The sequence below is a fragment of the Notothenia coriiceps genome, unplaced genomic scaffold (genome assembly GCF_000735185.1).
Source record: "Notothenia coriiceps isolate Sejong01 unplaced genomic scaffold, NC01 NC01_scaffold00008959, whole genome shotgun sequence".
NCBI lineage: Eukaryota > Metazoa > Chordata > Actinopteri > Perciformes > Nototheniidae > Notothenia > Notothenia coriiceps.
In genome coordinates, this window is record NW_011341660.1 from 265,848 (window position 1) to 280,278 (window position 14,431).

A 14,431-nucleotide genomic window follows, 5' to 3' on the forward strand; every position below is an offset into this window, starting at 1 on the left:
AGGGATAATGCAATTTATTCAATGAGCTTTTTAGACGTTTTAAGTATAAGATTTCCCACAGGAAGAGCTCAGTGTTGTGTCTCCTTAATCCGTCTTTCAACCGACTGTGTAGGTGTTCAGTAATAGCCAATAGAGTGCGTGTCATTAGGGCATGCGCACCAAAGCGTGCCGACCTGGTCCCGCCTGGTCCCATAGAAAACCAGGGGGTGTGCTTGGAGCAGCGCATGCGCCCCGCAGAAAATCACGGGCGTCGATCCTCACACCGCAGCGATTGCAGTTCTTACATGTCAGATAGGAAGGAGTGAGAGGGGTACGAGAGACGGGGGCCCAGCACTCACAGCCCGGTGTAACAGTGATGGAGACTCGATCTGTGGAGGCAAAAGAGATGTAGGCTTACTACAAACACTCTTTCCTTTCTAAATCTGCAGATGCAACCTGCCTCTCATCCACCTCCGTCCCAGTAATCCCCTTTTCTTGTTGCAGCGTTTCCTCCAAGGACTACAATGACAACCTGGTGAATGCTAACGAGATGGAGTAAAAAAAGAACGTCCAGCACATTGCAGGATGCGCACTAGGAGGAAGAAGGTAGAGCAACCTGGGTGTCTTTCTGCTGTCTCATGTCAGAGCTTTTCCGCGGTGCTGTGGATTGATCGTCTCGGTGTCGGTGTATAATGGAGAGCTCCAATGGCTCTGGCAGCGACACCAAACCGCAGAACCACCAGTTGGAGAAGAAGAGATTGAACCGAGCGCCTTCCCCGGCCAGACCTTTCCTAAAGGATGTGCACCCCCGTTCCCCCAAACCACCTGCCATCGTACCCAAATCCCCCAAACTCAGCAAGCAGTCCGCTTCGCTGCCCTTGGTGCATCCGAACCGCATCTCCAGGCGCAGCCCGTCCGGGGCAAAGGAGAAACCATCCCCGCTGAAAAGTAACACCAGGTCTCCTGTGGCGAGAAAGCCCTCAAAGGTGTCCCAGCATGCGGCAGCCGAGCCCAAAACCGCCAGCATCAAACCGGACAGTGCCAGCGGCAGTCCGGTCCTCTCTAAAGGGAAGAGGGGGAAACTAGCCTCCTCTCCGGGGCCTCTAAACCATGGATCTCCAATCCGGGTACCGACCGGTGCGCATTTGGTTCTGGTCAACCAAACGGACAGCAGCTCGGACCTGTCGGACTGCCCCTCCGAGCCGCTGTCCGACGAGCAGAGGCAGGCAGCAGCCGCTAGTAGCGACGCTGAGTCCGGGACCGGCTCAAGTGACCGGGATCAGATGGGAGGGGATAATCCGCTGCGGGAAGAGGCGACCGAAGCTACACCGCGCACAACCGAGGCTTCCGCCGCCAAGGGAAGCATGTCTCAGGCTCAGCACGGAGAGAAACACCGGCAGGAGAAACCCTCCTCATCTTCATCAGCCGCACAACTCAGACTGCCAGCCGCCAAGGATGTTACCGAGGAGGACCTGCTGCGGGAGGTGGAGGACCTGCGATCCGAAAACGACTACCTCAAGGTATGGGGATCATATCTCAAGTTACCAGACTCATAATACCTTTATTCATCCCACAGAGGGGACAATTACAACCTTGCAGCAAGAGTAAAGAGCAAAACATAGCAACATATGCATTATTTGGCATGCATGAAATCTTAAAGAGAAAAATTGAAAATGACTATTTACAAAAATACTCATCCAGGTGGACAACAGAAAGTGTATCATAAAGTGTGACAGGGCTACTATGTTTAATTGTTGCATATATGTTTTTATATTAACACAAAATCCAAAAAGACCCTTCTTTCAGTTGCAGTTTTATTTAATCCCTACTCCAGAAGCATCTGTTTCCCACAGCTGTCATTTTTTTCAACAGCATGCAGTTGAGGGTTCAATCCCCACCATCACCTGTTTTGATAGTGTCCTTGAGCAACTTTCACCTGCTCACTTATTCAAAGCATATTCTAAGAAGTGTATAAATTATTAAAATCTAAACGCATCAGCTGCCATCCCCATCATGCCCCTGTGTCGACTCTCCATCCATCATGTCGGCTTTTACCCTCCCCTGTGGGTTTGACCTTTATTGATGGGTGTTTTATTGAAAATGGCTTCTCCCTGGCTTTTTCTTAGACTTTCCTTTTTTAAATTGTTTTGCTGTCAAGTCAACAAAGTCTATTCTGACTGAACATTTTTTGCCCAAGTCCCCCTCCTCAATTTGTATCTGGGCCACAGAGAGAACATCATCTCCTGTAACAATGTGAATAAATTGTCCTCATGGATGCAGTTAATCATTGCTATGTTTTCCAACATCGTTATTTTTGACATATTGCATGAAGATCCTGTTTGAAGATCTCATTCGGGATCCCCCTCCCCCTCCTTTAAGTAGGCTATCCCCTTAAGTTGGGGAGGGGAAGCAAACACATAATGCGGCAAACAAATCTTGCAGATTCTTTTTTTCAGATGGTTTATTTGCATGTTGCTCCGAGTATTATTCCAAACTTGATCACGCATGTCTGTGTCTCTCTGCGGCCCGGTGCAAACACAAGAGAGTTAATCAGCTTTACTGGCTCTGGCTGTAATGGCTTTATCCCACAGGACTTGATAACAGTCAGATGTCTCATGTGTGTGTGGGGTTCAAACACCCGCCTGCCTGTCAGTCTGCCAGCTGGGACGCTGAGGTGAACTCCTCTACCTCCCCCATCCCCCCCAAGGAATAAAATATCTGGGAGTCCCCACCACATGTGCTATACGTCAGAGCTGCTGCTTGAAAAACATGTTTATTTTATTTTGACCCCTCATAAGGAGGATTTTAACCTATTGTCTCTGCTTGGTTGCAAAACACCATGACATTGATTGTCGGGGCTGCTGCTTACAAATTATTTAAGAGTTGTAACGATTAGGGATAAATCGAGTAGTCCGTTGACTGAAAGTTATCCAGAGACTATTCTCGTTATCCATTTGAATCAATGTTGAAACAGAAGCTATTACTGCCAGCTTCTCAACTGCAAATATTTGATATTATTCTCTATTTGATATTGTTGTGAATGTACTATTGTTGTTTTGACAGTGGGATATTCATAACAAAAATGCCATTATGTTTCTCTCAGGTCTATGAGCTTGTGATTGACAGTTTTCATAGAAAGAAAAAGAGATGAATCAAGAACATATGCAGGGTTATTATCAATTAAACTGCTAAATAGTTTTGTGATAAAGAAAGTGTCTGTAAGTAGTCAGAACATTGTAGAAACTCGAAGTGATGGAACTTGTCCTGAACTAAAAAGATAATTCATCTCCTATCATATAAAAAAAGAGAAGTATCTTTGAGTACTTTCTTATAAAAACATGACTTTAAGTTATCTAGGTCTACCTTATCAAATGTTAAAATTGACGGCTTTTCTTTTCCTTCCTTATTAGCAAAGAGATTATCGTTGGTTGGTAAAAAAAAAAACTGAAATGAAGACGTCCCCTTTGGTCGTGATTCGTGAGAAATTCTGATAATCCTTTCACATTTTCTTTGACATTTCCCAGAGCAAAAATAATGACAAATCAATCTGGAATGTAATGAATTACAGCAGCTGCTCAATAAAGATATCTACTCTTACCCCTCTTAAAGAGACCAACGATTACCGCTGATGACTCGGTGTACACACTCCCCGTAAACATCAGTGATGCTCTGAATGTACCTGCTCCCAGGATGCATCTCTGCCTCTGGCTCTGCTGCTAACCTGGACATCGATTGGAGGACATTAGCTCCTTCCTCCGGGGTCCTCCTCAGATAACAATGTGCTCTGTGCCTTCCCAAATGAGGATAGATTTAGTTTTATTAATTGACACTCTCACTCAAACACCCCCCCCCCCCACTCTTCAGCATACAATTGTCTTTTCATCAGGTGCCAGTCAAGCTGTGAATCTCCCTCCTAGGGGAAATCTCGCGAGCCTCCCCATGTTGGAGGCAAACTGAGACCCTCGAGGATAACGCACAAACTGTCGTAGTAGTAGAGATAAACCTTTTTACTTTCCCTCAATCATGCCGGGTAGTTTCATGTCGATGGGTCATCATGTCAATACATCCAATCCAAGAGATAAGACTAGCGATGTTACATCATCATCACTGAGAGTACATGCATTACTGGAGCTCGTATGTATGAGAGTATAATCTACAAAAGTATATTATATTGCATTTCCTTTTTAATAGCTTTATGCCTGAAAGGTTTTTATGTTGTGGAATTGAGAAAATCCCCTATGCTGTGATTAATACATAAGTGTAAACTGTAAACCATGTTACTTTTTAATGAAGCAGAGAAGTATCTTCATTTCCTGTTTACTATTTAAAATGATTTAACACAGAAGCTTTGTCCAAAAAAAACCTTCAAGAAAGATGAAACACAGAACATTTCATCAGTATTTCTGACAAACCCTGTCTTGTTACATCAGTTGCTCGGTGTGTGACCCTCTGAGCTTTTTCCTAACATCACTGTTGGTCAGACTTTCTTCTTACACAACACATTCGCCCATGGCAGTCTAAAACTTCATCATTTCCATGACATTGCTGGGTTTTTGAGGACAGCATATTTGGTCACCTAAAGGCACCTCAAGTCAAAACTTTTACACAGAAAATATTCAAATCAAACTGGCAGTTTGCCATGAAATATAAAGTGAGAGCACATTCAAACTCAGCTGAACAGTTTAGACACTTCATTAGCTTCTTCTGGTGCCACCTTAAAAAATACCTTCTTTTAATGCATAATTTACGAGTATGAAGAAGCAAAGACTTAGAGGGGAAGTTTCATAATTTAACTTCTGGATTCAGATCACTTTCTAACCTTACAGTATATCCCTTTAGCTGTTGCTGGTCTTTAAGGCCTCTTCTGTGAAGTTGCCCTCAGGTAAAAACTCATTTAGAACATTTGGTTAAGTATTTCTTAAACTCCAAAGCTGCTTCACAAATATAAATGTATGGAGTTGTTAAAAAGTATTTTTTCTTGCGTCCATACACAAGTTTTGTTGCTACAGAAACACAGAGCTAAATCCCAGATCGAATGCACGCTAAAGGGTCTTGAGCATGTTTTCTCTCAGTGATTGTGCTGTTATGTTAAATGTTTGTTTGTTTTTCATGTATTGTGTCTTGATATCTGTCTGTTGATGTCACACATGGAGCTGCTGTGATGCAAGTCAAATTTCAGACTTGATCTGACCATTAAAGTATTATCGTAATTGGACAGTACACGATTCATTGGGATATAACCTAAAAGTATATATGTCATGTAAACACAAACCCAAGTCTAAACCTATTGACCCTTTTTTGCATCTGTTTGCAAAGTATGATGAAAACAGGACTGTCTGCAGCAAAGAATACAAACTTTCATTTGCTTGAAAAACTATGAACTACATGATGTTAGATATCATTACCCATGAATTCAGTGTGGATGTGGTATTAAAGTGTCTGCTCCTCTCTGTCTCAGGATGAAATGGACGAGCTGCGGGCGGAGATGGAGGAGGTACGGGACAGCTACCTGGAGGAGGAGGTGTTGGTACACCTCCTCCTCCAGGTAGCTGTCCCGTACCTCCTCCATCTCCGCCCGCAGCTCGTCCATTTCATCCTGAGACAGAGAGGAGCAGACACTTTAATACCANTGGGAGAAAAAAGGTCCCTATGTCTGATTGGCTGGGCGGAATGCAAACCACGCCCCGTAAAACTCCCCAAAAGTTTTGTGAAGCCGCCATTTTATTATCCTCGCATTAGCATTATTAGCATTAGCCCAACGCAGAAACGCAGACTAACTTATGGCAACACAAAAGAAAACATGGGAGCGGTGGAGATGAGGAAGTGTCGGCGTTCTGCCGATTTACTCGGAAGGCTTCAGTAGAAGCTGCTGGGAGTCCCAGCAGCTTCTACTGACTTCCGGCCGGGGACTTCGGGTAGCAGTATACGCCGTGAAGTTGTTTGCGGCCTGCCAGTAAACCCAAAGCAGAAGAAGAAGAAGAAGTTACGTCAGCGGCTTAATTTGCCTAATCCTTCCCCCAGGGACTTATTCCGATGTGAACGCGATCTGTACTTAGTTCATGAGAACTAAAGAGTTCTCATGAACTAATTTCTCATGAACCTTTGTGGGAAAAGTACTGCGGTGTGAATGCGCCTAATGAGAGTTTACTGAAGGATACAAAACAAACTTGCTAATAAGCCTTCTAGATGCTGAATGATCTTCTGATTTTCTTCCAGGAGTCACCAAAGAGGTTCCAAGCAGTCCCTGCAGAGCAGAGACGACCAATCAGAGTCCTCTCCCTGTTTGACGGCATTGCCACAGGTGAGGATGAGTGTGAGAATGATAAGAGAGAGACGATGAATAAATATTATCTTAAACCACTTGATGTTTCATTAATTTAAAATGTGCTTTTTATTTCAATTTAAGTTCATTCACCAACACTTACATCAGTTTAAAGTATAATGATGAGACATAATGGAGATATGTGAAATTGGACAACCATATAAGCTGTCTGACACTAAAAATAATGTTTGTAAAACATGTCTACAATTGGACTAAGTTCATGTATTACACAGAAACATTTAAAAGCTAAAAACCCCTTATAATAACCAAATACCCTAAAAACTAAACTAATCCTACCGTAAATACCAAATGGTCCCAAAAATGTATTTCGTTAGTCTAAACATTGGTTTAATGCTGCTACGATAAAATAAACAGACATATGAAAAATGGAAAATATTGGTACAATTAAATGCATTTCTCTGTTTCCAGGCTACCTGGTTTTAAGGGATTTAGGTTTTAAGGTGGACCAGTACGTGGCGTCAGAGGTGTGTGAGGACTCCATCTCAGTGGGCGTTGTCCGACATGAAGGAAAGATCCAGTATGTGCACGATGTCAGGAACATCAGTAAGAAAAATGTAAGTAAAGGACATTCTTAACCTGTTAAAGTACAATAACTGACGTAAAACAAAACACCTTTATATCTTAATATCTGTCTTTCTAACACTTGGTGGTGCTGTTTTCTCTCAGCTGATGGACTGGGGTCCATTCGATCTGGTGATTGGAGGAAGTCCCTGCAACGACCTATCGATCGTCAATCCTGCCAGGAAAGGGCTCTTTGGTAAGAACCTGCCAAGAGGAATCATACCAACATTAATAAAACAACACTTTTGAGTTCAGTTAAGATTGTCTAAAGGCTTACTTTGCTTTTCCCAGTTCTTGTTATTTTTGTGGCAATAAATGGTCTATAAAGTGAGTATTTTATTTTTAAATGTTATCGGAAGTGAACACTGGATTGTGGTTATACCCCTTAACTCTACACAGGGAGAAGTTCAGTCAGTACTGAAACACTGAAACAGGTTGGTTGATGTTTTTTTTCCTTTTTTTTTCAGAAGGCACAGGGAGGCTTTTCTTTGAGTTTTACCGTCTGCTGAGTGAGGCCAGGCCCAAAGAAGGAGAGGACCGGCCGTTCTTCTGGATGTTTGAAAACGTGGTCGCTATGGGCGTCAATGACAAGAGGGACATCTCACGATTCCTGGAGGTGAGTGACATGGACTGTAGAGTGTAACAGCTGCGGAAATCAAAAACGTGAACCAAAAACATATTTTACTGACAATGATTCCAAAAAGAAATGTTAATGAAGACATTAATCTAAAACCTAATCTTAAACCTAATCCCCAAAAAACTGGAAAAAGCCTGCGGCACATGTGTGTACTTTTATCAGATATTATTTGTATGTAGTTTTTTTCATATTTCACATTTATTTGTTATACATCATTTTAGTCTAGTATTTTTTAGGTAACAGTAGTGCAAATTAATATTGTAACACCTGGTGTTTAATGACGTCTGTGCCATCTTGTTATTGTCTCAATTTAGTCATGGAAAGAAAAGATGTTGTCAAACATATTGAGTCATAGCTTTAATTAACAAAATGACACTTTGTCCTCTGTGTGTTTTTGCAGTGTAATCCTACGATGATCGATGCCATCGAGGTCTCTGCTGCTCACCGTGCCCGATACTTCTGGGGAAACCTGCCGGGCATGAGCAGGTTGGAAAGAAATTCTGACACTTTCTTTAAAATAATCTCTCACTTCAGTGCTGTTCAACATGTTACATCACAATATCTAAGGCTGAAACCATTATGGATTCATTTTATATTCTGTGTTCACACTCGTATATGTTATATTATTATGTATTATTATGCATTATTATGCATTTATGTGATTAGTTCTCTGGGTTTCAGGCCTCGGTGTGCCTCTGGGATGGACAAGCTTGAGCTGCAGGACTGTTTGGATCACGGCAGAGTTGCAAAGGTTTGATATAGATTATATATATATAAATAAAGCTATATGGTTGCTTTTGTTTTAACAGTTTATTTGCGGTCTCCTAGTTTGGGAAAGTGCGCACCATCACTACCCGCTCCAACTCCATCAAACAAGGGAAGGATCAGCACTTCCCTGTCATCATGAACGGGAAGGAGGACATACTGTGGTGCACTGAGCTGGAGAGGTGAGCCAGGAACACACACACACACACACACACACACACACACACACACACACACACACACACACACACACACACACACACACACACACACACACACACACAGACAGATAATCAAGCGGTTTATCTTGTACATTTCAGCAAATTATAATATTTGCGGAAATGTACAACTTTAAACCTGGAAATTCTTATTGTTATTATTCTCAGAATCAAATGTTTGTAATTATTTACTTTAACCTACAAAGCCCTTAATGCACCTTTTAAATATATGAGTCATTTATGTGGACACTTTAATTCAGGCTAATGATACAAATGTTAAGTGTGTGATACATGCCTTTCGACACTGATAGTAATAATGGTTGTGGATTTGTTGCCCTGCAGGATCTTTGGATTCCCTGTCCACTACACAGATGTGTCCAACATGGGCCGCGGGGCCAGACAGAGGCTGCTGGGCCGGTCCTGGAGCGTCCCCGTCATCAGGCATCTGTTCGCACCGCTGAAAGATTACTTTGCCTGTGAATAGACGCCAGCCATCACCAAACACAGACACCACTTAAAAAAACATCAGCTGCCAGCCAAAATGTTCTAAAAAGCCAGATTTGTTCTCTACTTTGGCAGGCAATAACCAGTTTCACTAACAATAAGTATAACTGGGAAAGAGTAAAAGCAGCTGTTAGTTTGTATTTTTCATACTGGAGATAATGCACTGCAGCCTTAAACGCACATAACACACACTAACACAAAGACACAAATACAGCATGGTGTCAGAAAGAGAGGGCATCACTGATCTTAAGAGAGGCCAGTTTTGTTTTGGCTGTGGTGGAAGATGGCGACACCTGATCCCTCTGCTTTTTTCTTTAACAAGAGGCCTGTACAGTAGTTTTAACAGGATTTTTCTTACGTTTTGAAAAGGCCCTTAGAGGGTATTGTTTCGACAATACTTAGTAGTTGTACAAAAAAGAGAAGATGGCACCAACAGCACAGCTTTATACGTCGCTTTGTACCAAACGTTTTGTTTAAGGAAGTTTTAAAACATTTCAGAGGTCTCTTATCCCTTTATTTAGTTGATTATGAAAAAGCTGCTGCAACAAGTTGTTAATCTGGATAAAAACACTTAAACCAAAGTCTTAAGACAGTACCTGCTGCTGCACTAGCCTCAGGCCTGAATGTATTTTCTCAAAACAAAAGGAGGTTTGTCTAAAAAACCTAAACGATAGGATATTGGGATTTAACGTCAATATTTTGGAAAAAGAAATCCACATCTTTACTGGATAATACAAGATGAACCAGGATAAAAAAAACAATCTTTTTTTCAATTTTCAACATTTTAAGAGTATTTGGTTAGTATTTTTGATTTAAATATGGTAAGAAAAAATTGTTTTAAATGTTTTAAAAAGGAAAACTCTGTAGGAAAATACATTCAGAAATGGAAGCTAGTGCACCACATGCTCACCTGGAGATGAAGCAGGATTTTGTCCTTTATTTTAGAATAGTTCATTTTCATCGTTTTTTGTTGTAAAAAAACACAACTATAATTTTACCTTTTGCTTTGAGATGACATTTTAGGTGTAAAATAGCTTCCTTAAAAAGAAAGAAAAATGTTTTAAATAAACATGTTTTTGTATAGATAGTGTGAAACTTTGAGTTATAATGTCTCCCTGATACAAATACTTGAAACAAGCCAATGAAAAAACGACTGATAAAGAAGTCGTTTTTTGCCTTTTGCAAACCATTACAGACAGCTAAGAATAAAAGAGTGATAGCAGTTATGTTAATACCCTAAAAGTTAAGATTTTATCCTTAAAAAAACATTGTTTTTGTTCACCGTAATGTCGCTACACGGGTTGATACTTGTTCAAATAAGTTTATTTGATTCCAGGAAAGAGTGGCACTGTATACTTTTTTAAAATGTAGGCAAACACTGGTGAACACGCAATATTTTTTGTAAAATATCTTTTTGAGTTTCTAAAACTTTTGGCAAGAAAACTACCATGCAAATACTCTTTGTCTACTAAAAATTGAAACAAAACATAATAAAAACTACTTGGTTATATTCAGGAAATATCGAGGTTTTTGAATTAGTAATGGAAATATCATTTTATGTATTGGAATACAATTTCATGAGACTAGGCTGGTGTAATGTCCATGCTCCGGTTAACAGTGTGTATAAATAAATAGTGCTCAGTAATTGTAAGAAAACAAAGAGTCTGTTTGTATGTAAGTGGCGCACATTTGTTGCCAGAAGAAGAGTTTTACTGTGAGACAGCAATAAGGTGGCATATGTATGCTTGAGCATTTCCATCAGAGGGAGGGACTTACTGGTCAGTTTTATCTTGATACCAATTACCTTTATGCGACCAAACTCTCAAAGTATGGTGTGTGCCTTGGAGAAACGGTTTCGCTCTGATAACTGGAAGATTTTTCAATGCTGTTGGCTGTCACCAAATCATAACAAATGGGCATTACCTCAGCCAAAAGGGGCAACTTTACATCACTCCTCCTATAGGATCTCTGGTCTGTGAATTCATACTCTGGCTTTATGCTCCCACATGCCCTGTAAATGTATAGCTTGTATTTTATCACTGGAACTTTTTTTTTCACAATGTTTTGCGTACTCTATTGATAGAAAGGTTTAAAAGTACTTTAACTCTTGTCTCGTTTTTTTAACATAAGATGCACAAACCTTATTGAACTATTTTTTTTCATGTTAAAATACTTTACTTTCAACTCCTTAAGTGTTCTGAGAGCCCCCTTTTAGTTATAAAGCCTGATTTCTTATTCCTTAAAAAAGAGTAATTGTTTACATGCTACATTATTACTGCTGAGGTGATGTTTTGCTTGAAAACAGTACGCAAAAAATTCTAGTTATAACTGCTCTTTCATTGAAAACACATGCAGGAGTATATATTGACAGTTTAAAGTTTTCATTGTGTAATGTTATAACCTGATATAGAGCATGTTAATCAATATCTGTTGTTATTTAGATGCAAGACATTGTTTAATTGTAGGCTTGAGTGTGAGTGATATAGAACGTTTTTCTATCATTTTGTTGTTCTTTATCTTTTATTCATTTTGTTAAAAGCGTTTTTATGAATCTAGAGTGCAAAAGCATTTCAAAAGAATAGATTCCGTGCTATTTTTATACTACATTTCAATAGTCGTAAAGTGTTGATGTATTTTTTTGTTTGTGTACTTCTTATAGAAACCTATATATATAATTGTTACTTAATAAAACGCAGCTTGGCTGCTAAAAACACTGCCTTGTTTGGTGCTTGAAACGTTAATGTAATTGTGTGCATTTATCTTTGAATATTTACTCCGGCAAAAGGTAAATGAAGTTGCATTTTATATTTATTTCATTATATGTTAATCCTCAAACAATTATCTAGTGACTGCAATATTAATCATAACAATATAGACAAATTCACAACACTTAGTCATAAAGTTATCTTAAAATGGATTGCGGGACAACTTTCGAAAAGCACATGTGGATTGAATAAAAAGTTGCTTATCCTTGAGAAGCTTAGATTTAAGATCTCAACTGAATAAAACAGGAAACCTTTGAGGTGAAGTAAAATAAATGTTTTTGAGGCAGACTAATGATTCATTGTCATTAAATGTCCTGATTTGTTGTGGTTTACTTCATATATTCTGTTCTATTGTTATATGTGTTCACTATAACTTATATAGAGGCTCTTGGACCAACGTGTAGGTTGACTTGCTCTCCTTTATCACACACCGATGCACAACACGTTACATCATAAAGGTTCCTACCCTATTATGCCTGATACTACATCCCCCTTTCTAAATAGGAGACCTTACCTGTGGAGAGGATGTGTATGGACAACACAAGCCTCTGAAGCTGATATTAAACCATTTCTTAACTTGTATTCATTCTAATGAACAATACACGTATAACAGCATTACATCTCAAGTTTACCAAGATGGATATTATTAAAGACACTAAAGGCTTTTTCTAGGTCTTAACATAGTGCAAAATATGAAACACTTGATCAGCATATAGTTCTGTCTAACTGCAGAATTCTTATTAAAACATTCAACTGCTGTACTTCTTTTTATTCATTTATTTAGTTTTAACTATGGAGGGATGAGGTGGACCACCTAAACCCTCCAGCTGAGTGTGGGGATTATTCTGCCCCATTGACCACTCAGTTTCCTGGCTATGAACGCACAAAGTCTTTTAGATGTGCAGGAGGCGCCCTGACTCTGGCCGGAAAACGTCTCTCACACACTGTGCTTTGATGACTCGAGTCATGCTGGACTTCTGGTGTGGCAGGAGTGCATGCCTCAGTAGTGGTGTTTACATGTGTGGTGTTATCAGATAATCGAGGACCCTCAGGGGTTGAAGAGAGGTGGTATATGTTTCTTCGGTCTCAACGATGTAAGACCTGGGTGTGCCTGCTGTTGACACCACTGTGCCCTTCTGCTTCGTCCGGGTTGCAGGTGCAGCATATCATGTGCTCTGTGTCTGCGGTCATAGTTTTGTCTCTGTTTTTGTCTGTAACTTTGTTCTGTCAATTTCAACCTTATCATATCAGCACATCCTGGGTTGAGCTGTGATGGAATGACAGGAACGAGTGTCCTTACCTTCCTCCCCATGAGAAGCTCTGTGGGACTGTATCCATTTGCCAGAGGAGTAGCACGGTAGGCCATGAGGGCAAGATATGGATCACTTGATTTCTTAAGGAGACCTTTGAATGTCCTCACAGCCCTCTCCGCTTCTCCATTGCTCTGAGGGAAGTGGGGACTGGATGTCACATGACGGAAGTTTACACCGAGCGTCAAACAACACTTTGAAATGGAATGAAACCCATCGACGGCACACTAACCAAAACACGAATCGAACGTGTCCTAACCCCCCCCCCCCTTAGGTCACAGGCTCCTCCAACAGTGCAACACAATAAAACAGATACACAGAAAAAATAGTGCAAGTAAATACAAAAAGAAAAATAGTAAATAGTGCAATAAGAGTCTATATACAAGTGATTGGAATATGATATATTAGATAAATAATTTCTAAGTAGCAGCCAGATTAATGTGATGTTGTTTCTAAGTTCAGGTATTTAATAGTCTTCTGGCCTGTGGGATGAAACTGTCCTTCAGGCTGGTGGTTTTAGTCCGGATGCTGCAGTACAGTACCGCCTGCCAGACAGCAGCAGACAGAACAGTTTGTGGCTGGGGTGATGGGGGTCTTTTATAATCCTGAGGGCTTTCTTTAAGGTTAACCTGGTATTTTATACATTTATTTTAGTTACTTTACAGATTCTGATTAATGATGTGAAATATAAACAACCCTTAAATCAGACTTTAGTTACACCTGAGTAAAATTCAGTGAAGGTGATTGTCAAGTGCAAACAATCAGGCGAGATATTTGATAGTTGGTGCTTGAGAAGACAAAAAATGTGTCTGCAGATCCCGATAAAGCATATTCATTACTCGTTATTCTCTAATCGTTCATCAAAAACGGTATATAAAGGCTATTTTGCACATCCCTTTCAAGATTTTCAAAGGTTTATTGACATATTATATACACAAATACGGTGTAGTTATGCAATGATGACAAACTTGGGTCATAGGTTCCTCAACAAGACATCTATCAATATGTGTGTACCTCCACCATTAAACCCTCATATTCTGCACATTTCTTATTCTATCTACATACATCTTATAAGAGTATAATAAATATGTATAATATCAGTTAAAATAAGTGCTTCAACATAGTTAACATTGCAGGAAAGTTGATAGTCAAGTCCCAAAACAAACCATGCAATATATTAAACGTTAAGTACTTTGTCAGGCTTAATATTTATCAGATACCCCAAAAGCTTTTTGCTTACATGTATTTAAAATGAGAACTTAACCTAAAGTATTATTTAATGTTTGAATAAATTAGTTTGTCTGTTTTGCACATCCTCCTATTAATATCTTTGTACATCCGGCACTAAA

General features: G+C 39.9%; 1 protein-coding gene across 1 annotated transcript in view; it reads left to right on the top strand.

Moving 5' to 3' along the window:
* Positions 1–228: 228 nt before the first annotated feature.
* LOC104944925 (microtubule cross-linking factor 1-like) overlaps positions 229–14,431 on the top strand; it is a 17,318-nt gene continuing 3,115 nt past the window's right edge. Inside the window, exon 1 of the mRNA XM_010770531.1 lies at positions 229–1,499. Coding sequence (XP_010768833.1) covers positions 672–1,499 — 828 coding nt within the window. The 5' untranslated portion in view covers positions 229–671. The remainder of the gene's footprint in view (positions 1,500–14,431) is intronic.